Consider the following 27,843-nt stretch of genomic DNA (forward strand, 5'->3'; position numbering starts at 1 on the left):
ATATGGGATCAACAATTATTTTGTCTGAGAATCTGAAAACAAAATTGGATTCATTAGAGAAGAGTATATCTAAAACTGCAGGTTTTGAAAAGACTCTGAATGTGTGCTTGAACTGCCGTATAATTTTAAGAAGGAATTTACATGTTGAAAGAGGTCTGGTAAATGGATCAATGGGTAATGTTGTTGATTTTGTGAAATACAGAAATAGAGATGGAATTGAATTTTTAAAAATTTAATTTGATAGCATTGAGGAAGTACAGCTAATTGCTCGTTGTTCTGCTAGATTTTTGCTTGTAAAAGACTTATATGTTCGCCGTAAGCAGTTTCCTGTTTGCTTGGCATATGCGGTGACAATTCATAAATCGCAAGGTTTAAGTGTAGACAGTGCATTGGTGAATATTGGCAGTTCTGTGTTCAAGGAGGGTATGGCATATGTGGCATTGTCACGAGTTAGAACTTTATCGGGATTGTACTTGATTGAGTGTGATGTCACAAACATTTGTGCGGATCTAGATTGTGTTAAGGAATACAATAGGTTAAGAAGAGAGTATGCGCCACATTTGCCTCAGTATCCTTTGTTTGAGAAACGTGTGGTAGGCCGGAAACGAAGAAATGAGAACAATACTGGGGAGGTTGTAGCAAAAAGACAAAAAGTCAATGAACCTAAAATTACAAGCAGAAACAAAAAGGATTCTGTTGAAGATGTTGTTGGTTTTCAGTTTGAAAACAGTTCTGGTGTCAACTGCTATGCTAATGTAGTGGTTAATGTTTTGTTTTCTCTAAAAAATGTAAAAGAAGAGATTGTGGTCAATTCTGATCAAAGATTTTGCAGTTTGTTAAATTCTGTGTTAGAGAAATGTACCACTGATAGAAGAAACATAGAAAGTGTGTCTGAAATTCGAAATCTGTTAGACAGATGTTTAGGCCAAACACAATTCTCTCAAAATATTCAGCAAGATTGTCAGGAGTTTTTAATGTATATGCTTGATGTATTACATGCTGAAGGTGTAGATGTAGATCAGCTGTTTGGGCTTTCTTATCAATGGCAGCATGACTGCGAGAACTGTATGGTATCAAGTACTACTAGTGTAGACTCAGAAAGATTTATATATTTAACTTTGCCAGACAGTAAATCAGTTTCCTTTAATAAGCTAGTAAAAGCAGCTGATCACAACATGGAGTGTAGCCAATGTAAATCTGAAATGATGTCCACATTATTTATACGAACATATGGCCAGTATGTCATTTTAATGTTCCAACGATGTAGGCCTGATGGAACAAAATTGACAACTTTAATTAAAACTTTTGTAGCTTCGCAGTTGTCAATATCAGGAAGGACTTTTGTAACTGCAGCAATTATATATCATGATGGCCCTTCAATAACATCAGGACATTACACAGCTTATTTAAAGTCTAGAAATGGCTGGTCATTCTGCAATGATTCTGTTTTAATTTTCAAAAAAAAATTGCCGTATGACCTTAAAAACTCTTACCTGGTGTTTTTAAAACCAAACTTTTAGGGAAATAATCTCGGGATGTGCTCTGTGGAATTTCAAGGAGTTCTAATGGCTCCTACACAATTTGGCCTTGAGGATAAGTGCATTTCAGAGACATAACTTCTAACCATAGGACTGGACATCATGGAGAAATATGTGCACTTTGAATGAGTTCAGAAAAACTGTTTCTTTTTATAAGCTAATTGAAGCAGCCAATCAAAACATGGAGTAGAGGGAATGTAAGTCTGCAATGCTGTCTACTGTTTTACATTGCTTTGTGATTAAAAGTGATGTAGAGAATTAAATAATTGTAGTAGTCATAGAGGTAGTGTAAGTCTGCTTCATAGTAAGCAGTATCAGTGTCATAGGAAATGTAGAACATGACTGAGCAAGAAGGGGAAGATATTACTATTCCAGGATTGTGAAAATGATCTTCAACATTTTAATTCTGAAAGTTGCGGAAATGCCAAATGACGGGATTGGCTTACAAGAAATCCAAGAGTTATAAATGGCTCTGACCAGATTTGGCCTTGTGGAAACTTGTGGTAGAGAGCAAGAAGTCATTTATTGCATGTAACGTGTTTTTAAAAACGATGGAGATTTTCTTTCAGAAAGTGGCGGGCTGAAAGTAATAACAGCACAAAAGAGTGTAAGCTGTTCATAGGACATCCTTGGACGTCATGGAAAGTAAGTTAACTTTAAGGAGTTCCGAATTTTCATTTCTTATGTTGTATGGGTTTTTTAAACACAATCATTTTGATTGTGTTTTTTTTTCCCCGCTGTTATATGATGAATACCTTCAAGTCACTGTTTTTAGTGAATTTTGATACATTCTGAGAACAGCAAAAATAAACCATTTAACATGTATAATTAATTCTGTACTGTTTGCATTTATGATGTATATGTAGAACTGTGTAGGAGGCATGGAGAAGCTGAGGCTTCTGTAAGTGTCAAAGTTGTTGCATGCAGTGCTGCAATTCTGCGTACTCTTTCATATGATAGACTACATCTGCACAATGAGATACCTAAGCAAAGGAAACACAAGTGATGTGATTGTGAAATGAGCAAAATAAATTGCACGTATTTCATTTACATCACCTGTGTTTCCTATCATTACGAATCACATTGTGCAGATCAAGTTTAGGTCTGTCCAGGGAAACATAGGAGGTTTGAACTTTGTTGAAGAGTGCAGTGGACATGACTCACTTCATTGGTAGACCTTCACATGTATTATCTCCTCTGTACTCTTCAACAAGTGTAAATCTCATCTGCAACCCTGAGTAGGCCTCACCTGAAACAAACCTCTGGATAGTAGACATCTTATTGGCATCCTGAAGCAATTATTTAAAATTTTAGTGTCTTGCAACACTTTTCTGAAACAACAGCAATGCAAAAGATGCACCATGTTTTAAGATAGGCCTCACTTCATCTGCATCAAGATACTGTTAGTTTAAAATGTATATCTTTAGGACTGTGTAGGGGGCCTGGAGAAGCAGAAGCTTCTGTAAGTGTCAAAGTTGTTGAAAAACTGTTTGTCCTTCAATCTTTTCCCTTGTCTTTTCTAATTTTTAAATACATGTTTTAATATTTTTCAAATGTTTGTTCTCTCTTTCACAGATTGAAAGTATAAAAACAAAAAGTGAGTAAGTTAATGACAATTATAAGGTAAATGTTTTGTACTCTTTTCGTTACATTTCTATCACATTCACCTACTAGTAGTTTGACAGCTTCATTTCTTTAACCCTCAGTTTCCTGCCTTTGCTACTTCCCTCATTCCTTTCTCTATTACCTACTTACTCAACTCCTTCCACTCTTTTTCTCAGTCCCTCTCTTCTCATAGTTCCTCACTCTTGTTCACTCACTGCGTCTCTATTACTCTTAGTGTCTTTGACTGATCACTCTATCACTACTTGTTCATAATGCTTTCTCTGTGTAGTTGAAGCACACTAAGGGGAATATTATGAACACAGCCAATAAAATTATTGCTCTTTTTATTGGCAGAAAACTGGTGCAAAAGTGGTTTTAGTGGCAGTTTTCTGCCACAAAAGCAGCTTTAGCGACACATTTCTGCCAATAAAAGCTGCAAAACTTTTATTGCCTATGTTGATGATATGGCTCTATGTTACTTACATTTCTTTGCTGTTTCAATTAATCTTTTTCTGTTATTTTTTGTTTTCTGTTTTCTATTTTTTCTCTCTGTTATTCCTCATGTTTTAATCTTATTTTGAACATTCACTCACATTCTCCAAGAAACTCTTCTTTGTTAATGTTATACTCTCTTTTTTTTTCTTTCACTTCGTTATCTATTTTGTTTTTCACAATTATACCCTCTTCTGTCTTTTCTTCAGTAAATAGATCTATTAAACAGTATCTCTTCTTTACTCCCTATAGCTGTCTTTCTTTTAACATCACTCTCTGTTTCCTTTCCTTATACTTACACTTTTTTTTTTTTTTTTTGGTTAGCTCCCGGTCCGCGTACCGGGAAGCTAACCCGGAAGCGAACCAAAAGAAATAGAGCTTGCCAGAGTGCTAAACATTCTAGCAATTTTTTTGGAAAGGGAAGGTAGTTCTGAAAAGAACTTTTTTTTTAATATTTTTGTTGTTTTATATATTTTTTTTTTTGAACATTTTTTGTTTTTTTTGTATTTTTTGAACGATTTTATATTTTTTTTGGTTTTTTTTGGGGGGGGGAAACAACAAAAAACAGGCGTTGAAAAGGGCTCAACAGGAGCAAAAAAAATTACTGGGGGCGGTTAGGGCAATCATGGTGTTCATACGCCAGGTTGAGTGCATTGATGCTCATGTTGCCACAAGCTAATAATGCACGACAGTGCATACATAAGTGAATCATGTGCCCAAAATGTTCTTGAATATTTGGCACAGTTTCCCGTGCCTCTTCTGGTGTTAAAGAAACCGGTATTGTTGGTCTGGCCACAGGAGTTGGTCTTGGATTGTCGTGCATATCCCTTAATTCCGCCCGGCTGTAATTTAGGGGATGTTTCCTCGTCATGTGCCTGTGCATTGTATGATTTCCAAAGCTATATTTTTTGTCCGTCCCTCTGGACAATTGTTCCTTGCATATCAGGCAGGTGACATACCTCGCGTTGACTTTTTTTTGGCCACGAGGTATTGAAAAAAACTGCCAGATGAAACTGGCTTTCTTTCTGGAAACCCGGGGCAACTCTTCTAAAAATTGTGGTTCTTCTCCCTCCTCATCCATTTCTTCCTCTTCCTCCTCAGTGTTGGTCAGGACCTGGGGAGGTGGTCCTCTCTTCCCATGAGGAGGTGGTGGTGGTGGTGGGGGTCCACCAGCTGAAGCTACCAATGAAGCCATTTTCCAACAAGCAAAATAGGTCTTCCTCTCACAATGATGAAAGTCAGAGTGAGGAAAGAAGGAGGGGTTTTCATCATTTGGGAAAAAACAATACTTCTCAACCAATGAAAAGTGTTATTTTTAAGTCACCTGACCTAGCCTTCCATCATTATGAAACCAAAAGTGAAATGAACCAATGAAAAGTTTTATTAACAAGTCACATGACCTCTCACGCTCATGTTACGCGCTGCGGAACGCTCCCCGGTTAGCTTCCGGGTCGCTAAGCTTCGCGCTCGGTCCGCGCCCCGGGACACTTCCGGGTGCGCTAACGCGATACGTCACAAGACGCATTTCGCGGCAACGGGATACGTCGCGCTTTCGCGCCGCGGATCGCTTCCGGGGAGCTGCGTTTCACGCCTCGGTCCGCGCCCCGGGGCACTTCCGGGTGCGCTAACGCAGTACGTCATAAGACGCATTACGCGGCAACGCGATACCGTCACTATGTTGATTTCTTACCGGTTCGCGGACCGGGTCGCGGAATTAAATTGAGCTAACGGGAAGCTTCCCGGTTCGCGGACCGGGAGCGAAACAAAAAAAATATTTAAAAAAAATTATTAATAAACATATAAAATATATTTTTGGATTTAAAGAAGAATACATTTTACAGCTATAGATATTAGCTTTTAAAAAACCAATGAAATTCACTGAAAAAACCATAGGTTATAGACCATATATAGTTAGGAATTAGCATTTACAAAACCTTGAAAATTCACTGAAAAAACCATAGGTTATAGACCATATATAGTTAGGAATTAGCATTTAAAAAACCTTATTTTACTCACACAAAACCATTGAAATTCCATATATAGTTAGTTGTACTAACTATATATCGCGCACCCGCAATCCACTGCTGATCATGTCACATATTACATCATTCATGACATGGTCAGTGACATCACTGATGACATCACTGATGACATCTCAAATGACATCACTGATGACATCACTGATGACATCTCAAATGACATCACTGATGACATCACTGATGACATCTCATTTGACATTACTGATCACATCACTGATGACATCATTCATGTGATAATACGATGAACCTCTTCAGACTCTAATATAACCTTAGATACACTCAGTGTAAACATACACTCACAGACTGTCACTCATCCATGGAGTTACTCAGACACTTAGTCAGTCATACAAAGAATCAATCACACCTCCATTTCCTCAACTATACAGTTATACACACCTTACTTATTCAAACATATACTAAAACATATTTACTCACTTATACAATCCTGGATACAAGTTCACAATGATCCATACAGCCACTCACACATTCACTGGCTCTTATGCACAGTTATTTATATATGTCAACTCTCACATGTACTGTATTTTACATATGTACTTACTTTAACATGTAGCAGTGAGATATCCATTCACTCACCAATACACTCATGCACACAGTCAACTGCCCATACAGCTGTTTCCACATGCACTTTTGAACCCATACATCTAGTCAATCAACTGCTCACACATCTATGCAGAGAGTCATACACCTCCCAGCCACCCACACACACACTCAGTCTCCCATACAAATGCTTGGGCAACCAATCAATAACCCATATAGTTAATCATATAGCTACTGATCAACACATGCAGCAGTTTACAGAACAACAGACATAATTATGCACAAATTAAGACAGTTTAGAAACTAACCCATGCACTCAGTGAGACACATTTAATCAGTCACTCATACAGTCAGTCATGCCCCTACTAAATCCTTCATCCAGACACTTATACATCCACTCAAGACATATTTTAACTTTACAGAAAAATACAGTCACTGGATGTTGTCATCAGTGATGTCATCAGTGATGTCATTTGAGATGTCATCAGTGATGTCATCAGTGATGTCATTTGAGATGTCATCAGTGATGTCATCAGTGATGTCATTTGAGATGTCATCAGTGATGTCACTGACCATGTCATGAATGATGTAATATGTGACATGATCAGCAGTGGATTGCGGGTGCGCGATATATAGTTAGTACAACTAACTATATATGGAATTTCAATGGTTTTGTGTGAGTAAAATAAGGTTTTTTAAATGCTAATTCCTAACTATATATGGTCTATAACCTATGGTTTTTTCAGTGAATATATATATATATACACTAACATCCTAACTATAGCAAACTACTTGCGACCCCCAGTAGGTTATATATATATATACACACACACATATATTCACACACCAATATATATATACTCACACACATAAATACGCACACACATATATATTTATATATAATGTAAAGGAGAGGAGGCAAATTTCAAGTCCCTACAAACGTTGCACAGACAATACGAACTATTTAAATCACATGCATACATTTGTGTGGTGTTGGGGTGACAGATATGGTTTCTTGCTCTTCGATTGGGATTGTATGCGCACTTCCGTCACTGTGGGTCCAGTTAAACCTCTATGTGGCCATCTGAGGGGGTAATCGTTTTCCAGTGCATTGGCCGCTGTGGCCTCGCCACTCTGCCTCTGCTAGGTGTAACCTTCACTTCTGCAAAGCAGCCAACCGCGTGCTGTGGGCTGGGCTTCGGGAGGCGGCGGTGCGCCTCTCCTGGGCTGGACCTGGTGGCAGCGCTGAGCCCGTAGTCAGTGGAGCCAACAAACTTTTCCATCAGGGACCAGCTACCGGGAGTGAGATACAAAGACTAGCCGTGAAGGACCAACTGCTGCCTGCATAGAACATAGCGCGCTCCACCGGCCGCTCGTAGCGCGGGACAGACAGGCAGAGAGGACCTTTGTGGAGCCGAGAGGTGTTTAGAGGGCTGGGGGGACTGCGCGTGAGGACTGGCAGGAGCCCCGCACGGGCTGGATTGATTTCGGCGGACGGGTACAGACTGCAGGACCAGGGAGGGACTGAGAAGCAGGAGGCGCCGCGAGGATGCTGTGGACCACGGCGCAGCCAGGGGGTCTCCTGGGGGCTCTCCTCGTCGGACTGCTGCTGACCTCCTCGCTCCTCCGGCTCAACGCTGCAGGTAAGACCCCGGCGCCTCGCCTTACAGCGTGCTCTGCTTTCACACTTCCATGGGAAGGCTGGGAGGTACCTCTGTGACCAGGGAAACGTGGCTGGGCATTTATTAAGGGACGCGCTGAGAATGAGTCTGGAACGAAACTTTGGGATGCAATTAAACCCCCCTCCTCATTTCCTGAAGAAAGCAACCGGAAAAGCCCCTTGCCCGTCGCAGATGTCTGGAATTCCAGACTAAGGGAGGGGGCACGGGGTCAGGGGCTGGATTGCTTAGCTCACCCCTTCCAGAAGTCCAGCCACACACCCAGTCCCCGGTGACCCCCCTACGCACCGGGCTACGTCCAGGGCGCCACCGCCGGTTGCTATCGGGGATTTTGATGTGCCGAGATGCATACCAGGGGCCGCTGCCCAGGGCAGTGGGAGAGGAGCCCGGGGTCACCGCGCCAGGCCACTTCTCCTGATTTTGGTTTGGGGGGAGGGGGGTGGGTTACTGTGGTCACCCCTGTTCTTACATTAAACGGGACGGATTACCAGTTTTATTTCAGGATGCGTATGTGATAAGTTGTGCCTGCCTATCCATTCAACTCTCATCTGAGTCCAACAGTCCCCATTGTGAGTCACGGAGTTTGTACATTTCCCACTTAACAACTGCAAGGTTGCCCATTGTACCAGTGCCTTCTTTTTGAAACGATGTCTCTTTTCACCACATCTGTTTGGAGTCGGATTATATATAAATATATTTCTCATAGACACATATTTTCAGAAGAGTTGCCTTCTTGCATTTCAAGTGCGGTGGCTAAAAATGCACTGCACCGTTTTAGCTCGCCTCTATCTGTCGCTCTTCCAGCTGTTCACTTTGCCCCGCGCAGTTGTTGCCAGTGTGCGCTTTAAAAATGATAATGTTTGTCAGGAATGCCATTGAAATGCAGCCGCCCCTGCGCTGTGTTTGGGACTGGCCACGGTGCTGCAGATTAGAGTGGACGTGCTAATCAATGGCCCGTTTGAGGGGACGTCCCGTGCCTTTGTGGCTTTGCCTAATCCATTTACCTCTCCCCGGGAGGTGACAGATGCCTGGATTGTGTGCTTCCTGTTGTTCTGCACTGCGGGGCCCCGGGCCCCTCTTTCTGCCATTTGTTCCCCTTCAAGGGGGGTAAAATAGTCCGGGAAAGCTAGGAGCTCTTCGGGTTTGGGGCCCAACGCCACTCCGTGCTGGTTCTCCTGGCGTCTTTTATGTCTTCTCTCTGAAGCATCCACGGTGAGGGCCAGGCTGCCACCTCTGCAGCTTGTGGTGCCTTGTTTTGTGTGGGTGGGGGAAGGGTTGACCTCACTACGGTGTTTACCACGGTTAATGAAGATCAGATGGGAGTACACACAGAGCAGATCTCCTGGCCTAATCTGAGCACAAGCACTAACCAACGCAAACAATGTGTCTGAGACGTCCGCCTTAAAGCAGGCTATACCCGCCTTTTCTTGACTTCCTATTTTCCCAAACCCATATTTTGTTTCTTAAATGTGTAACATTTTGAAATAAAGAAACGTTTGCAACTTTTTTGCATGTAAGGGCCCCATTGTTATTACACTCTGTTTCTCCCTCTCAGTCTTCTTTGCACTCACGTTTGAGAATGGCTCCGCCGAGACCCCTAAGCGCATACATAGATCTATAAAATGAGCATGTAACTCCAGGTGGTGCAGTGAAATGTTTCAACAACTCCACGGGGAAGAACACGTTGCGTTCTTGGCTTAATGCCAGGAATGGCTGAAGGTGTCACGCATGGCATAGGGTCACTGGGAGTCTGCATAGAAGATACAGCAGTGATGTTACCACTTTCTTCCAACGCATTCAGCGGAAACCACTTCAAATTGAGCTCTGCAAATTTAACAGCCAACTGGGCACGTCACCAGAAACACCCGCAAAAGGACCGCTTCTTTAAATAAACAAAAATGCACGATGGCCCTCATTTGGAAATGTTAAGCTACTTTTAGCTGTTGCGTAACAAAACCAGGACTGATGAGCCCACCTGATGTCATAGGCCCTTTTGGGGACCCTGCAGTTTAAACATTCAACTGCATATCCCCCATCAGTTACTTGCTGAGGATTTAGTGTTCATAAAAGATGCAGGATGTCGAACAATAGAGAGTAAAGTCTTCCATGACAGTGCAAGCCTCCACACACTGACCATCAGCGCATATCACCCCTTTTTCAGTCTGATGGGAATGTGCTCATTCAGTTAGTGGCCTCTCTCGCAAGTGTCAGTTTCGTGTCTCTTGTAGGAGTGAGCCTGGCAGGGAGAGGTAGTCCCAACAATAACTTGTGTCTGTAGATTAGTAGATTCACAAGTTGTAGTAACCACACAGCCCTCGAGTGTCATTTTCTTCCAGCTGGGGTTGAGGGAGGGAGTAGAAGTAGCTGCAGGCGGTCAGCATGGATATGCCTTTTCAAACTGTGGGTCAGTCAGAGGTCACGGAGAGAGGACAGCAAGCAAGTGCCTGATGCATAAAAGAAACATGGGTCTGAGCTCCGGTGAGACAGGAACAGACACTACTGCCAATGACTGCTCTCTCTGCCAGTTGGGCAGTATGACAAAGAGGGGGCTGCTGTGCCCAACCGACTACCCTGAGTACGCTATCAGGTAGCCACCCTTGCACTCATACTGTAATGAATCAATTTCTGCAGACTGTGAAAGCCTCAGGGCTCAGTTCAGTTAATGTGATGGCCTTGTAGTGGAATGTACTGCATATGAAGGCTGTATTGTGGCAGATGTGAAGGGGTTTGCAGTGAAACTATTGCGGGGGGGAAAGTACACTGAAAATAAATCGTGTTAAAAATATTGTCTGCTGAAAAAAAGTTGTGGCTGCAAAAGAAAACTAAATCGAAAAACGTGCCTTATAATGCAACGGGGAGTAGGGGCAATGGACACCCTTCTGCTAAAGTAGAAAGAAGCATTTACAGTGAAGTGGGAAAAGGGGACTTGTAGAATAGGAGTCGAGGGAAGGTTAGTGTTAAGGGCTTTAGTAGGTTGTTTGGTAGGGTTCAGGGATTAGTAGCTTTAAGGAGTAGTTATGGGCTTTTAGGGTTTGTTGAATGATAATGTTAAGGGGTAGTAGGGTTTTTTAGGGTTCAGTTAAAGGCACCTTTAGTTTTTTTAGGGCTCAATGAAGGGTACAGTTAAAGGGTAGTAAGGGTTTTTACGGATCAAGTAGCATTGAGGGGTTTTTCTTGTTTTTTATGGACCAAGGAAAGGCAGCATTAAGAAATTATTAGGGTTCAGGGATTGATAGCATTAAAGGTTGTTTAGGATTCATGGAAAAGTAGGGTTGAGGGATAGTAAGGGTTTTTAAAGGTTCAGGGAAGGGTAACTTGAAGGGGTTTTCGGCGTTGGTGCTTTCAGGGATTAGTTATGTAACGTAATACTAGTGGTTATCAATGTACAGTTTAGTTAGTTAAAGAATTAATGTAATAATAAAAACAACTATAAATTCAAATCATTTGGGATTGTCATAGCTAATAATGAAGGACACGTCATTACGCAGTCATTCTTAACTTCATTTTCATGTAGTGTTGAATTTATCACGTACAGCCTGTGAAGGCCTGCAGCCCATATTGTTTTGGATGTTAAGGCTGGTGGGCACTGTGTGGTGTGATTGGTTGTGCTGTGATGGATATGGTGTGGGAGCTATATTGCATTGGAAGTTGACATGTTTTTTTTTATTTTTTAAGAGTTTTATATAGCGCAAACTGGCCTGAGGATATCAGATATCAGAGCGCTTTACATGAGCACCAGTTTGTGACAGATGGACACATTCATCCTTGACACAGTGTGACAGATGTGAACGTTCCAAGGCAAAGGGTAGTGGATGTAGAGACACAGAACAGGGTATTGTGTTTGTGACATCTGATGGGCAGTGCTTAATTTGAGCCGGTTGTTTCCCGTGCTCGGCACCAGCAGTTATTTGTCAACACCGGCACTTATGACAGCTGCCATGGCGCTGTTTGTGTAATTTAGAGATGAGCAGATCAGCAGCTGTTTATTAGTTTAATGTACATTTTATTCTAATTGCTTTGTGAGCCTCAAATGATGTGAACTATCACACTTGTAGCAGTGTGATGGTTTGAAGTTGTGCAGGTACTGTCATTGGCAGTGCTGGCACGGCCAATGGGTAGTGCAAGCTGCAGTGGCCTCCCGACAAGGGCCCTGGGACTTACATTTTTACAAATTAGGCCCTGCTGATGGGTATGGTGTAATGAGATAGCTTCATGGCAGTTTGGTCTGACTCTCAAAGATGCAGCAGTAGGGACGCAGACATACTTTGGGTACATCAGGATGACCTATAGATCTTGTTTTGCCAGTGGGCACATGCCAGGGCGATGCATACACATTGCTTTGCCAAAACTCACATGTAGTCTACATAAGGGGCTGACCCAAAATTAAAGCTAAATTACCTAAAATGTGGTATTTCTACTCCGTAAGGCAATTAATTATAGGTTATTGCTTTTGGGTAATCTTGTAATTGTAATTATATATTGCTTAATACCCCTAATGAGGCATCAAATTGCTTTTTGACGAGTTGCACGCTACTGCGGAACCCAAAAAGGATTAATGGTGGGTTAGTATAAGGAAATATCCGTTAATTTGAGCAGGGGACATGTGAGTCTGTTAGTTGGATTGAATAGGATAATGGAGGGATAGAAAAGGGGAGAGTCTAGAAAGTGTTATTTGCAAGATCATAGTAGTAAGATAAGGTTTCAGATGAGTAAAAGAAGAGATGGAGAAGGGAAGAGTCTCTACAAAAAGATTAAGGAAACTATAGTAGTAACATGAGGTATGGGATACATGAGGGAAGAATTTAGAAAGGGTTATTTTAGAGGAAATAGTAGTAGACTGAGGTTTGGAAGGAGTCAGAGAGTGGGGGTATAGGATATATTGAGAGAGGTATAAGGTGAGACAGAGTAGTGCATTGGAGAGAGTCAAAGGTGCATTTTTTTGTGTTAATAAACTGTGTTGCCTTAAATCAACATCACATAAAATGCAGCCCCAGGTTGTGTTGACTTGGTTTAGATACTCTATATTTTTGTCCCTGTTGTGATACCCTTTTTTGTTTGTTGCTCTGCCATGTTGCTCCGGCCTACATCACATGGTTGCATACCCCAGAGAGTGTATGACTCACAAACTCCTCGCTAGTTGCAGGTTTTTGCACAGGGCATATTTCATGATAGAGGCATTAGTACATAGGAATGAGACACTGCAGCTTACACACACACTTTTGCGTGGCAACCCCAGCAGGCATGTGTGCACACTCACACTATACATGGATTTTGCTTTCTTTGACCCACATACACTGTTGCAAGACACTTCTCTGCCTAACTTTCGCTCCCACACACAACACCTGCAAGTCACTTCTCTCTCTCTCACTATACATGAAAGTTTCTACTCAAGTACCTAAAGATGTCGGTCCCTGCTTACACACACACAGAAAGACACCTATGCATGGCCACCTCCTCGCTCCCACACACAACCAAGCCCATGCATATAGTTACACACAATACATGACAGTCCCTTAAACATAAACACATATATCTGCTTTATATGGCACACGCTACACTCGCATATATGCGCTATATAAATACGCTATACACTACATACACACTGATGTACATCAGGCCGTCAGACTTACCTATACATTACAGTCATTACATACTAGCACATACTTACAGCTTTACATTGCCATCCCTACATTAGCATATAAACATCTGTATATCAGAATCCATGACTGCACATAAGTAACCACACATATGTACATCATTCACACCAAAAGCAACACCTCTAAAAGGCAATGGTTGTCTCGACACATGTTATAGATTGCAGTCATTTTTATATCTCACACACAATACATGGCAGACCTGTGTGACTTTCATATATACACACATTTTTACATGTGAGTTCTGGCACACACCTAAGCAATGCAGTTAGACTGACACACATACCTACACACCTATGTGGTGATCTCTACACACATACACATAAGATTAGTGCAAGCTTTACATGGCATCTTCTACAGACATACAAATGCGTGGCAGTCCCAGCACACACGCACACCTGATTACGACAACCATCGTACTCAAATCACACACCCAACCTCAATACGGCAGTGCCTGCTCAGTCTCTCTCTGACCCACACACATGCATATGTGTATACTGTACACACACAAGCATGTATTTGACAGCCTCCACAATCACACAACAGTCCTTATATAAAAATATGCAACATATATACGTACACTTTACAAACACATATGTCAGTCCACACACATACACACCTATGCATGACAGCTTTACCCACTACACTTGTACTCTACAGTCTGTGCCTATACATGACATTCCATTCTCAAACTCCCCTAAACACACAAATCATGCAATTGGCAGACAGTTCTCACTAAACATGACAACCGAGCATACACACTCACACAAGTCACTCATATTTGAAAGCATGAGTAGAGGGGTAAACTCATTGGTGCAGACGCACTTGCAGCCCCCTGATCGCCCCTGCAGTCTCCAGCTCTCCCTTCTGCAGGACTCCCTTCCCTTCTTGTTTATTCAGCTCTCACAATAGTTGAATTGTTTATCTGTTTCACCATTCTTGAAAAGCTGGTTAATATGCTCTGCTTTATTCTACTCATAATTGCAGCACACGTATTTTACACAACGATCCAAATGCTTCAATAAATGTTTGAAATGCCAATTTGAGTACTCCTTGTGTCCCCCTTTGGGCATGCCTGAGTTAACAACGGAAGGGTAAATCTGTTCCCACAATTTCTTTGGGGAATCAGGGTAATCATGTTCCGAGGTTGCAGGCACCATACAGTACAATGTGAGGCTTAGAGGTCCAGATGGTGCACTGTGAGCTAGCCAGGAACTAGGTCAACATATTGTGATGGTATTAGTGGACCCAGTACCTCATAGTTTTGATGCCTATGTTGCCCAATTGAACAGTCTTACTGAATCAGTAGGAACCGTATGACACATCCACATAATTTCCACAACTTTAGCCCCTAGGTGCCCTTGCCCTGCCTCAGAGGCAGACTTCCATCTTATAGTATGTTCCTGCTTCAGTATAGGATGCTTCTGGGTGATGATAGTGGAGATGTTGTTGGGTACAGAGGAGCGCCCAATGCCCTTTCACCGTTTAATGTGCCTTCTAGGGATTTCCATGCGCACACAAAAGAGTAGGTGCACCCTATAATTGATAGACCTTTGTAGACCTTGAGAATGTGCTAATGAAACACTGCACTGCCATGATCTGGAAGTCTCCGGAAGCTTCATCCATGCAGGCATGGCAATGGAATCTGCTTAAATGGGGGACGGCGGTGATCACGACGTGGCACATGTTTCCGAGACAGCAGCTGGACCATCCACACAGCCTGGTAATCATAGTTAGAAATGCTGGCAGCCGAGATAGACAATAGGCCCATGAGACCATCACAATCAATATACCACAGCACTGGAACCCCCCACCCACGCATGTAACGCATATGGATTGGGTGTCCCCTAAATCCTTCCGGCCGTTATCTCTGGACTCCCCCCTTCCCAGACTCCCAGGTTGCAAGTCCATGCCAAGAAAGTCCTCATACTCACACTAGTCATCACGTTTACCCCCTAGCTTCCTTAATTAATTGCAGAGTGCAAAATATAATGTTGTTGGTACTCCAAAAAGGGTCAGAAGGGGTCAGGCTGCCTCCACGGAAACATAATTAGGAAGTTTAAGCCCCAGTTGGGTGTTTCTGGGTTTATTGTTTATTCTCTTTTTGCTTTTGCTTTTTATATCTCCCTTTACACGTGGGCACAGAACCCACCATCGAAGGCTATAAGTTGCATCAGGGCATGACACTCAACCGATGTATGCCAGTAGTACACCTATGATGATGTTGCATTTGCTAGTGCATGTTGTAAGCAGGGTGCATCGTTCGGGTGCCCTGGACCCTATGCACTTTTTGTATATTTTGCTTGTACAATGTACCTATGTAAAATGAGAGGTGGTAATAAAGAATCACTTGTACAGAAAACTCTTGGGGGGGGGGGCATCAGGTTTCCTTGACTTGGCACACTAGAAAAAGACGTTAAAATGTAAAAAGTGCCCTTTGAGAGTCTATACTTTTAACAAACATATGTAAAAAATTTCCATCAAAATGCCCTATTTGACCCCAATGTTTAAAACAATTTCTTAGGTGACAATCCTCCCTTAACCCTCCAAAAAAGAAGACTGCTCCCTTCGTTCTCTTGCTTTCTACAATTTACGAAAAGTATTATGCCCCACCACTTTCAAAGATCATGTCTGACGCCTAATATAGACATTTTCTTGTGGTATGTTGGACACTAATCATGCAGTTGTTATGGAACTTCTGTGACGTTAACTATTGTGCTATCATCAGGATTACATTCATGTGACAACTTTCTGGGAACACTCTGGGCCAAAACTTATTTGTAACTTCCTATGATGTCATTACGGTGACAGGGTGTATGATGTCACTTTCACTGTCCCTGGCATTTTAGTGAATCGACATCCATGCATTGATCTAAGGAAGGCTACTTATATGGATATTTCTAATACGTCTTTACTAAATCATACACCATACTGCTTTCTATGGTAGTTAAAAAGTATATTTTCAGAGAAAATGTTTATGAATTATGGATTTTATTGTATTTTTCGTGTATTCTTGAATTGTTCAAATGAACAAAGTGCTTATATGTCAGCAACAAAGCAAGAATTGATGAGGCACCGACAACAAACCAATGAGTATATCAATTAGGAGCCAAAGGGTTTATTCAGAAAGCACTGCCTTGTAAAACAGTGATAAGTGAAACCCAGGTTTATGAGACTTATTTTAGAAGGTGAAACAGAACAGGCCGTTCTCTTGATACTAGCAAGGTGAATAAAACAGTGCAAGCCACCATTAAAAAAACTGGTTACCAGAGCGACGACTGAATTTGGGCAATTTTTGACATCAATGAGTTTATGAGATTTCAGTTCTGCCCTGTGCACATTTTGAGAGCAATGAGACCGCACAACAATATGCATTTCACAAATACTGTGAGAAGTCTTTGGGTACAACTAAGGAGGAGAAATGGCAGAAACGTTTACAGTGGCGGCCGCTACTCAACGAGGGTAAGCGGGATGAAAAAAAATAATCACTTACCTGCAGGCCGGCTGCTACCTCTCGGTCCTTTTCGGTCGACTCCAGAAATAGGAAGGACACAGGCTTCCAGACTCCCCTAACCAATCACAATGCTGCTGTCAACAGCATGACAGCAGTGGCGTGATTGGTCTGAGCACCGTGGTTCAAACTTCTTTATCCATATCCATCCATACTACTATTATAAAGAGAGAGCTGAAACCTTTGAGGCAGGTAAGCTCAAGAAGTACAGCACCAATCACAACACCCAATACAGCATTGTAAAGGGGAGTTGCAGCAGATGGATATAGGCTATACAGCAGCCCAACAAATACTTTGTAAGGGGGAAAAACATTGTGGGGCAAAGTAGTCCGTAGGTTTTTCTCAGAGGTGGGCGTGTGAAAAGCCATTATACAGCATGCGAATAGCGTTTTGGGTGTGTTGTTTAGCGTTGTGGACGTGTGCGGTCTGATACTCACGCCTGCAGCATCGGCATCAGGATAGCGTTCTATCACGTCGCGAATAGCTTTTTGGGCGTGTCGTTTAGTGTTGTGGGCGTGTGCGGTCTGATACTCACACCTGCAGCATCAGCGTCAGGATAGCGTTCTATCACGTCGGGGCGTCGGCGGGAGCGGACACTGACGCGGTGTGTGGCGTGTAAGTGCTCCGCGTGTTTGTGTGCGTCTAGCGTCGGCGGGAGCGGACACTGACGGGGTGTGTGGTGTCCAAGTGCCCGGACAACGTCGGGACGGGCCGGAGCGGACACGGACGCGGTGTGTGGCGTGTAAGTGCCCGGACAGCGTTGGGACGGGTGGGAGGGGACACTGACGCTGTGTGTGGCATGTAAGTGCCCGGACAACGTCGGGACGGGCTGCTAGTATACGTTATATACGTTTACGACTCCTTTAACAAAAACTGCACAGTTTGGCAGAGACACCGTCTTACAGAAATTGAGCAAGCATACTGTTTTTCATATGCTGCCTTAATATTCCTATTTACGGCTGTAATGAAAAGCCATGATCTGCTCAATTTGGTGCAGATGCCTCTATGGCTGTGCATGACTTGCCATTGTATGGCCGTGAGATATGGGGGCAGTGGTTGGATAGAGGAGGAACTGTAGTATTTGTGTAGTAGAGGAGCAGGAGAGCTGTACATGGGTAATATGTGCGACATAGGACCAGTGGGAGTGCCAAAGGTGGTTGCTGTGAGAGAACTTAGTGTTGCATAGGCCCGGTGTTCAGTAGTTGTGACCAAATGGAGCAGTGACATATGGGGCGCGGATGTAGGAAGTAGCTGTATCCCTTATACTACTGACACTTTATATATAGACCTCAACTCTTCATAAATCCACTCACTGCTTTTATGCTACAGCTATAATACATTTCTGGCACATTCAGAGACATGTCATGGAAGTTCCCCTTCTCAAGTTGAACATTCTTTGTTATTCAACGTTTCCATTCGACATTGTTTTTAATTAAAAAAAAAAGTGTGCTTCATCTACTCTTTCCAAACTGTCTGGGTGTGTAGGCTTGTCCGTCTGAGATGCGTCCCGGTGTTTACGATCTGTACATACTTGACATGAATCATGCTGACGTCATGACAGCATCCCCCTGAGGCCTCGTGGCAGCGTTCACTTTGATCGCTGGTGGCGGGAGCTGCTTTGGAGGCGAGCCTTGCAGTCCCAGTCAGGATTCTTCTTGACGTATGCAGTGAGTAAGGGGGAGGCTACTTGAAGCAGTGGGTTTGGGCACGTGGATCAGAGTGTTGAAAGGGGAAGGTTCTTGGGCAGTTCTTGAGACTCATCATAACTCATTACACAGTGAAACCCCAGAGAACCCGCTTAGATGGCGAGCACTCCAGAAAGGGCGAACCCAAAGTGGTCTGCAATGGCCCCATTCTTCGGAAGGCGCGGGGCGGCCACAATGGCCGTATTCACAGCGCGCGGACGCGCAGTCTGCAGATCACAAGGTGCCAGTGTGCAGCCACGCCGCGTTTACTGCTCCGAGAGTTATAATTGACTTGCACCGAGCTGGAGATGTAAACCGGGCACGCGGTATCAGGCGTCGAATGTTTTCGGCTTCTTCTGGGAAAGGGCCCTCCAGCCTACATAAAAGTCGTGCTTTGGAAAGTGGGCCCTGTGACTCGGCGGAGCACAAACCCGCCTTTTCAAGCCAAACTCAACCTGAGACACTGTGTCCAGTTCCAGAAACGTTTAGATGCTCTCCTCAAGGGAGGCCGTTTCTGTGCACAGCTTGCAAAAGAGTCATGCTGCTGAATTTGAAAGAAAATAACTTTTCAGACTCCCCTCCCTGCACCAGTGACGCGATTTCATTTTATGTTACTGCGTGATGTACAGGGCCCTATTTCATGACATGTTTAGGTTTCTTGGAGAAAAACCTCTAGCCCCAGGGTTAGTGTAAAATGTAACTGTAAAGGTAAAATATTGACTGCAACCAATTAACCAGCGTGTGCTGGGCTAAAGGATGTGACTAATGTGTGTGCAAGATTAATGTCATGTCACATGTGTCTGCATATGTATTGCACGGCCATCTCAAAGACCTTTGTAATACCACGTTGCTCACAGGCCTCAGGCCGCCATTACATGCTTCCCTGGGGGGCCTCTTGCTTTTTGTCTCACATCTGGACGAGTCACGCCTCCTGCTTTCCAGTGCTGGGGAGTACATTTCTTATGCTGACTGGTGCCTGTAATAAATATATCGAAAACGTTGGGAAGGAGGCGGCTGCTCAAGGTACAAGCCAGTGGTTAATTTGTGAAAAAGTAAGTGTCAGGGCACAGCTCAGGAGGCCAATGCAGCTTGCAACACTCATAGCCCCTGCCAACGCTGCCAGTGCCATTATCAATACGACTACTAACCATCATACCCCTACAAATGTGACAAAACGACTCCAGGCTACTTAAAGATATAAGAAAAGCCTGGCCGGCTGAGATTATTAATTTCTATTGTATTAATATACTCTATAGATAGACTTACTGCCATAATAGACAAAAAGCGCCACCATGTTGTGATTTGTCATAAATGCCAGTGTTGAGAATTAAGAGACAGAGCCAAGCCCTGGCAAACACTGCCTCAAATTAAGCACTGGTCCAAAGGCAGATTCTGCCGGACTAATACAAAATCCATTCATGCAGATTGTGAGTGGGAGAAGGAGCCTGTCTATAAATTGGGATACTACTACCCATGCTAAGAGCAGCATTATGGGAATAATACTAGTTTACTAGATAGAAATAAATCATCCTCCCTTACTTATGTCAGCTGCCATTTGACCTTCATAACATGGGACGGTTTTGCTCCACCATTCTTGGTGACCGGCTCTATTTTATGGGGAGGAGCTGTCACAAGGTCTTGTGAGGCATGCCCATGCGGCACAGCTCATATTTACCTACTATAGAAAGTTTAAAGACATTGTTTATGCAACATCCGTTTACAATTGAACAAGTTTGGATTGGCATGTGAAATATTTGTAAGCGGTGGCATTTATATGGTGAGCATTTGTTTTCTGATTAGCATTGGCAGAGTGAATTTCTTGTATATGGCAGTATGATAAATATATCATGAAAGGGTATTATATCATGTTGAAGTATCATCTGACATATATCCTATTCAAATATTCACAAAGCTTACGACCGTTCAGATTTATCTTTTTCATTTCCTGATTATGTGATGTGTGTCGTGCTGTTTTGACTAACATCAACTGTTCCCTATAATTCTCTTAGCATGTTCTGTAATGCTCATTGCAACATGCCAGTTTCACAATCCCCAAGTTTCACAGATATTTAAAAGTCTGCTGCGGGTTAAGGGCAATTTCGCATATTTAGAGCCCCTGCTAATGCTATATGTCTGGCAGATGGGGGACCGTGACACCACCTAGAATTGATGAGGGGGGAGGATCCCAAGGAGCTGTCATACATAATAAAGTAAACACTTCTAAGTAAATAGCTCTCAAAGCAAAATTGGACAGCCTGACTGTCATGTTTGAGAATAAACAATTTTCAGTTAGCATGTATTACACATCAAAACCTGATTAACTTTGTCTTCATATTTATATGACTTGCCCAAAACGTTCTGATATATCCCCTTTTGACAGTAAACTAGACATTGGATCTCCTAACCAAGATCTCCTTGGTGTCATGGTTGGCCCAGTCAACCCAAGCATCCTTAGATGTATCTTTTCTTAGGATGAACGTACCCACTCCCTCATACTAAGGGAGTCTGGGCTAGTATGTAAGCTGAATCCCTAAATAGGCCTGGGTGATAAACATCGCTCCGCTTGCAGAGTTTTTTATCACTCTGCTTAGAGTGAGAAATTACGAAAAACTCTTTGTAGCAGAGCAGACTTTTTCCTCTCTCGTGGTTCACCAACATTAGGTTGACGAGCGTGAGCGAGGAAAATCCAATGCTAGACAACCTTCCGGTGAGATTTCTCAAGACGGGCGGTCGCGGTGGGTCGCTACCACTCATGTTGAGAAACCTGCCGCTCGCGTTGAGAAAGCTGCTGCTTGAGTAGAACATCTACTCGAGCGGCAGAAAGAAGCTGAGCCCTCTTGCGCCATATGTGGTGCCTTTTGCATGGATTTTACAGCACGGGACAAATGGCCAGTGCTAAAAATCAGCATGAGCAACTAGCATGTCAGTGGGCTACAGGGCCACCAGCAGGAATCAGTAAGGCCTGAATGGTGAGTGCGCTTTGAGCCCCTGAAGCCCCACCCAGGTGACCTTGCTGCCCCCGCGCAGGCAGCAGGTGCGCGTTACCCTTATGGGCTTTTGCTCGTGCTTAAACACCTAACAAAGGATAATGCCAGCAGTCATTGAATATTCGCTCCCAGGTGTAACCCCCACCTATATACCGGGATCCACCAAGGTGGCGACCCACTATGTTTAAACTGTACTGAGGCATGTGAAACATAAAACATTCACTTTTTGAAAGTCAGATTTCCTTTAGACCATATAAACATTTTTTCAATAACACTAAAAGGGTTAAATATATTTCGTGTTTCTGGGTTTTATCTTCGTTTTAAAACTTTGACCGCCCTCAAACAACCTCTAAGAGTCAGCTTATTTTTTTATATTTTCCAAAGCAACACACATAAAATCTCACACTGTAAGTGATATTGCATTTGCCTTTTTTGATTTTTTGGATAGGCAATTTGCCCTAAAATAGTTTGGGAAGAGAAGCATGAAAGTCTTTCGACCATTTTTATTTTCAGGTTTGATCATTTCATTTATTGTGACAAGCCTACCTGTAGCCTCCAACTTTTCATACATAATTAAAAACCAAGGTAACCAATTTGCAACATGTATGTAATGTGAAGCCGTGCACACGCACCTAATTTCACAAATGGGACTTGCATATTTTGTGAGGGATTGTGGTATTTCTTGAAGAAATGAATGGTTCAATGCAAAAACAGTTAAAATCGAAAGTTGAATAGAAGAAAACAAAATGAAGCACTTTGAAACTAACGACAATGTAATAATGCTCAGGCCCAGCCACACACACGCGCACACACACACGTTTGTTGAAATGGACTCTGTAGTTGTGCTTAGGTCAGGGTTTTCATTGAAAAGGCACTTCTTTTTTATAATAATATTGGCGTCATTCAAGAAATCTGGGTGAAACTTTGAAATATTGGAATGGAAGTAAAACATTACTCTTGAAAGTGTCTTTGCTTGATTTGGTGTAAATCTAGTCAGTACTTGTCAACAAATGACCATTTAAAAAATGTTTCAGGTGGGCTTAAAAGGGTTCAAAAGTTAGGGCTTACTGAGTTAATAAACTCAAATTTGACCTTTGCACTTTATTAATTGTGACTGCAAGTTTATTAATATGTTACTTTAAATAACATTTTATTGGGCTACAATTATTTTCACTACCATTCACATTTCGTGACTCGTGCCCTGCGCATAGTCAACAATGGTAATAACTAGCGTGTAACATTCCGCTTCTCTGCATAATATATACAATCAGTACCAGTTGATTCAGATTAGCCATCAACTGTGGTGTGTAGAGTCAGTTACATTACTCCCTGTAGCAGTGCCGGACTGGGAACGCACACCGGCCCTGGCAATTCGCTTCTACCCTGATACCTATGCTCTATCCTGATGCACCAACAATTAAAGACAAAGCATTATCAGCTTATGTTCAACAGGTGAGAGGAAGAGATACTCTTCTGGTAGATAAATTGCACAATATGAATCCAGAAAAACTGGGATCAATCCTAGTTGGCCAAACTGTGTGATCCTAGGCTAATGATTTATTTAACTCTACCTCGTTTTAATTTTTTCTCACGTATGAGAGAGAGTACCTTCAAATACTTCAGCTGAGGGTGTGCACTGTTCAAAAGCCTCTTGTGTTTAATTTGATATACACTAATGTTTCCCCGTTTTTAATAACAATCTAGGCTACGTGACAATTGATTTATTTTTTAGTTTATTAATGGCATTATCACCAGGGTAGTGTGGCTGGGGCATGAATGTTTTTAAGTTTATTTTAAAATAATTCCTCTCAATGCAGTGATATAATCTGATGTGCTGAAGTGAAACACTTTTACATAGCTCGGCTCGTGCTGGGTTCTTAGATCAAAGCCACCCCTTGCTCAGCTCTCCATGTTAATTTGTTGGCTTGTTCCCCTCTAGTCATAAGATGCTGAATATTGCTAGGCTGGGAATTAATATAGGCCTCTTCTTTCCATTTCTCAAAAAGGAATCACATGTACCTGTATTACACAGTGATGTCAGCAGGGGGTTGCCTAGAGGTGGATGGGCTTGGGGGAAAGGAGGCATGGTGGTCAGGTAGGGCCAATGTCCCATCTGTAAATGTCCTAACCCCCACCCCTTGTGCACCACCAGCTATTACAGCAATGTTGTTCCAATTTACTGTTCCGTGAGTATTTGCTTTTTAGAGGATTGTGTGTTTCTCTAGTGTTTTTGTGCAACATATTAACTCACACATAGTGCTAGTGTAGAAGATCGCCTCTGTGAGGCTGTGTAAATTCAGGTTGTGGAGGTGCATGATTGAGAGCTTTTGAGTTCAGGTCAAACACAGAGTAAATTTCTCACAGTGCCTGTCAGTGGGTCATAAAGGGGTTTGGAATACCTGCTCCTCCAACCCACAGTGCAGAGATCAAGAGGGCCGAATAAAATTGTGATTTTATGCTAAAGTTTGAAGTAGGTACACAGCGTTTAGGGTAAAATATTGACTGGTTGAAAGTTGCAGAAAATGCAGTGCATACAGATGAGTGGGTGCAGTGTGTGGGGGATGTTGAAGTGAAGGGGAAGTAAAGAAGTATATGCCGAGGAGAGTGAAGAGTGTGCTAGTGAGGAAAGAGGTGATGTTTGAGGTATGCAGATTAAGTGTTTCAGAAATATATGTAGAGAAAAGGAGCATTAGTGTCTACCGGAGCTACTGCAGAAGAGAATTATCTAAAGAGAACAGGAGTGATTGAGGTACTCTGAAGACCACTCTCCCTTTCACAGACCATAGTAATGTATCATTCACAGACTGCTTTATACACATGTATACATATTACACAGGTGCGCACAATGTTCATGATTGCCCCTTGTAGGCAGGTGCGGCTAGCAAAGATAAGAGCGGCGGGGTGGGGGGGTTGTAAGTCGACTGACGACGGGATAGGTAAAATAAAAATTAAAAATAATAAACACACTTACCTTACGCTCGGTGCATTGCGGACTCGGTGATCTGGCGAATGCAAGCTAAGTGATTTATTTAGTTTTTGATTTAATTTTACCTATCGAGTCGGCTGTTGACTCAAACCTCCCCACCCTGCCCCATCGCTCTTACCTGTACCGGCTGCGCCCGCTTGTAGGTGGCCCCAGTGGTTTTGTCTGTGGACCATTGCATGCTCCCCTAAAAATCGCTTCTGGAAGCGCCACTGCTATTATACTGCCTGTTACCGAACCCTTTTATAACTCAGTTTTGCAGTGTGGCTTCCATTTCAACTAGGTTAAACCTTTATGGATCACATCAGTTTTTACACTATGATCAAGGACTCGAAATTGATTCCTTTTGCATGATTTTTCCCTTATGAAGCAACAGTGCCATGACTCTTGTAACCCACTCGTTCAGAGGAATGCTATATCTCTTATTTTTTGCTCTGCACACCTTTGAATTGCCTGGGATTTCCTGCCTTTAAGCCTGAGGGCAGACAACCAAATGCAGGGCCGTCAATGGCTTAAAGTGAGGCGTGGTGAGATCGCTAAACCCCCAGAATCACATCATTTGATGAAGTGCTGAAGGCAGCTTTAGAAACCATGTTCCACTGACAAGGGTTGTCCTGCTCCATCAGAGCTCCTCCCCCAGCAGCAGCCTTTGTTCCACTGTATCTACGGTCAGTGGTCCCACTGCACGGAACACACAGATGCTGTTATTGTTCAGTACCTGCAGGGCCCGCTTTCAACGCCGCTTTTTTCCACGATGTCAGATTCCAAACATTGGCAAGGTCTGCTGCAACCCAGTGACACGGTGGGGCACGGGATACCCATGCTGGCTGGGAAGAATGCGACGCTTTAATTAGTATTTACAATGGCTGAAAGTGAAGCTGCCAGCATTGTACCCTCGTGTTTGGAAGAGCGAGCTATAAAACCCGAGACCCGGGCTCAGCTCCCAGGAAGGCCCCCGGCTTGAGCTACTGTCCCAGTGCGCCCCGAGGCGGGCCACTTAACCTCCCCCGAGCTAAAATGCGTGTGCGCCCCGAGGCGGGCCACTTAACCTCCTCCTAATGTAGCCACCCTTGCTCCTCACTCCAGTGGAAGGGGGCGCAGTCCCAGCGGACGGGCGCAGGGCTGCTCGCTTGACCTGTGCCGTGGAAACCAGACTGCAGGGCAGCAGGTGTTAAGTGGCTCTGCTGGCACCAGGGCCGCGCGCCTCAGGCACAGGCTGTTCTGTGTGGGAGGCACTGTACCTGCAATCGCTGGGCCAAGTAGAAATGCAAAAGGGACATTTTGTGATGTCGTTGCATGCTTTGTTTAGGGCATGCCATGGATCTTAAAGTTGCACTATTTACACAACTATATTAAGCAGGACGAGGCAATCTGTTACTTCTGGCACGGAGTTGTCATGCTGGAGCCAACAGGGTCATCAAATATTACACCATTTTATCCGTGTTCTGCTCCTTTTGTAACTTCCAGGATGTACATTTGCCTGGGGCAACCTTGAAACAGATAAACTATTATAGAACAGAACTACACAGCTTATTCCCTCTGCTTACTTCTTTAATAGCGCATGATGGTAACTATTCTTCCTCTGTAGCCTTACAGGGAACAATCATTGGCCGAAAGGACTGACTTACAGTTTGAGTCGACTAAAACATTACAAATCCTGCTCCAGTGGTAAAAAATAAAAAAAAAAGCAAAAACGATTATTTTCTGAAAGGAGTGCATCTATGAGATGAATAATTTAATGTGTGAAGATTCTGTTTACTTTTGAGATGTAAAATAGTCCCTGGTGCAGTGCAATATAAGTACACCATAGGCAATGGGACGAGTTGTGAGACAAAACCCATCTGGGCAATGACTTACTCCACTTTTAAAGTATTGATAAGTCTTAGTCCCAGGTACAATGACAAGTCAGATCTATATAGGTCCAAAATATCTCCAGAAAAGTCTACTGAACTATTTACTAGGTAGATTTATCTCCTTCATGTGTAAATGGGTATAGATTGTCCCAAAAGATGGAAGTAGACTGGAACCTCTGATGTGCACCTTCTATTTTCCAGCCAATTTTAATACTATGGACTGCCTTGGTTCCCTCAGTTCTGTTTAATCTTTAATTGAGAAGTATCTCTGTCTGTCCCCTGAGACTGATCTTTGTTTTAGGGGCACACAAGAATCCACAGATAACACCAGTGGGGCCATCTCCAGTTTGTACGGTGTTATCTGTGGATTCTTGTGTGTCCCCTAAATCAAAAATCATCTCTTTTAGAAAGACCACTTATAGCAAGAAAGGTCGGTCTCAGGGGCAGGGGACAGACAGAGATACTTCTCAATGAAAGGTTAAACAGAACTCATAGGTCTTGAAAATTGAACTAACACAGCATTCTGTACAGAGTTTCACCAGTGATGTGAAGATCAGCACCACAGCACCCCTTATGTTTTTAGCTCTCTCTGTACATAGTCATAATCACCCTTGTGCCCCATAGACTTTCCACATACCTTAGGGCTGCATCTGCAAAGCTGCACACTGAGTAAACTATGAAACCACACAGCAAGTTTCCCCTCTCTTTTTCCATTGAAAGCTGTGCTGACTACTGATGGACTTTAGCACCAGCTGTGAGACTCTTGCAACCTTCAACATTTTGGTATTGTTAGTCATGCATTGCAAGTATTATGCTGTTTCTTTGCAAGTGGGTGAAGACATCAATCATTCCACCTTTTGCGTTCAGAAATAATCATTCGGTTATGGGATATGACAAAGATCTTTACTTTCACCCCTCCTTTTAACCCCATTAATTGCTGTGCCTGAGTAACATATAGATTCCAAAAAGCAGTGCTCTTGCAGTTGGTGAGTTGGTGGATGATACACAGCCCCAGATTAAACCGGCTCCTGGTCAAGGCTCAGCCCTGAATATTTCACTTGATATCTCCAGTCCATCTGTGTTTGGTCTTATCACAACTGTTGTAAAATGAACCCCAATAATGCCACCTCAATCCATGCCATTGCAGACAGTGTGTTTCCAGTCCAGGGCTTTCATGTGCCAGCCAAATGCATTCTTGCCAGTGCAGTGGTGGTTTACTTATGATAGTACGGACTGAGCCCAAAATGTTGTCATCAGAC

At 43.0% G+C, this 27,843-nt stretch overlaps 1 protein-coding gene across 1 annotated transcript in view; it reads left to right on the forward strand.

Moving 5' to 3' along the window:
• Positions 1–7,627: 7,627 nt before the first annotated feature.
• The window catches only part of ROR2 (receptor tyrosine kinase like orphan receptor 2), a 361,950-nt gene continuing 341,734 nt past the window's right edge, over positions 7,628–27,843 (forward strand). The window contains exon 1 of the mRNA XM_078675620.1: positions 7,628–7,875. Coding sequence (XP_078531746.1) covers positions 7,782–7,875 — 94 coding nt within the window. The 5' untranslated portion in view covers positions 7,628–7,781. The remainder of the gene's footprint in view (positions 7,876–27,843) is intronic.

The sequence above is a fragment of the Lissotriton helveticus genome, chromosome 2_1 (assembly GCF_964261635.1).
Source record: "Lissotriton helveticus chromosome 2_1, aLisHel1.1, whole genome shotgun sequence".
In the NCBI taxonomy this organism is placed as follows: Eukaryota; Metazoa; Chordata; class Amphibia; order Caudata; family Salamandridae; genus Lissotriton; species Lissotriton helveticus.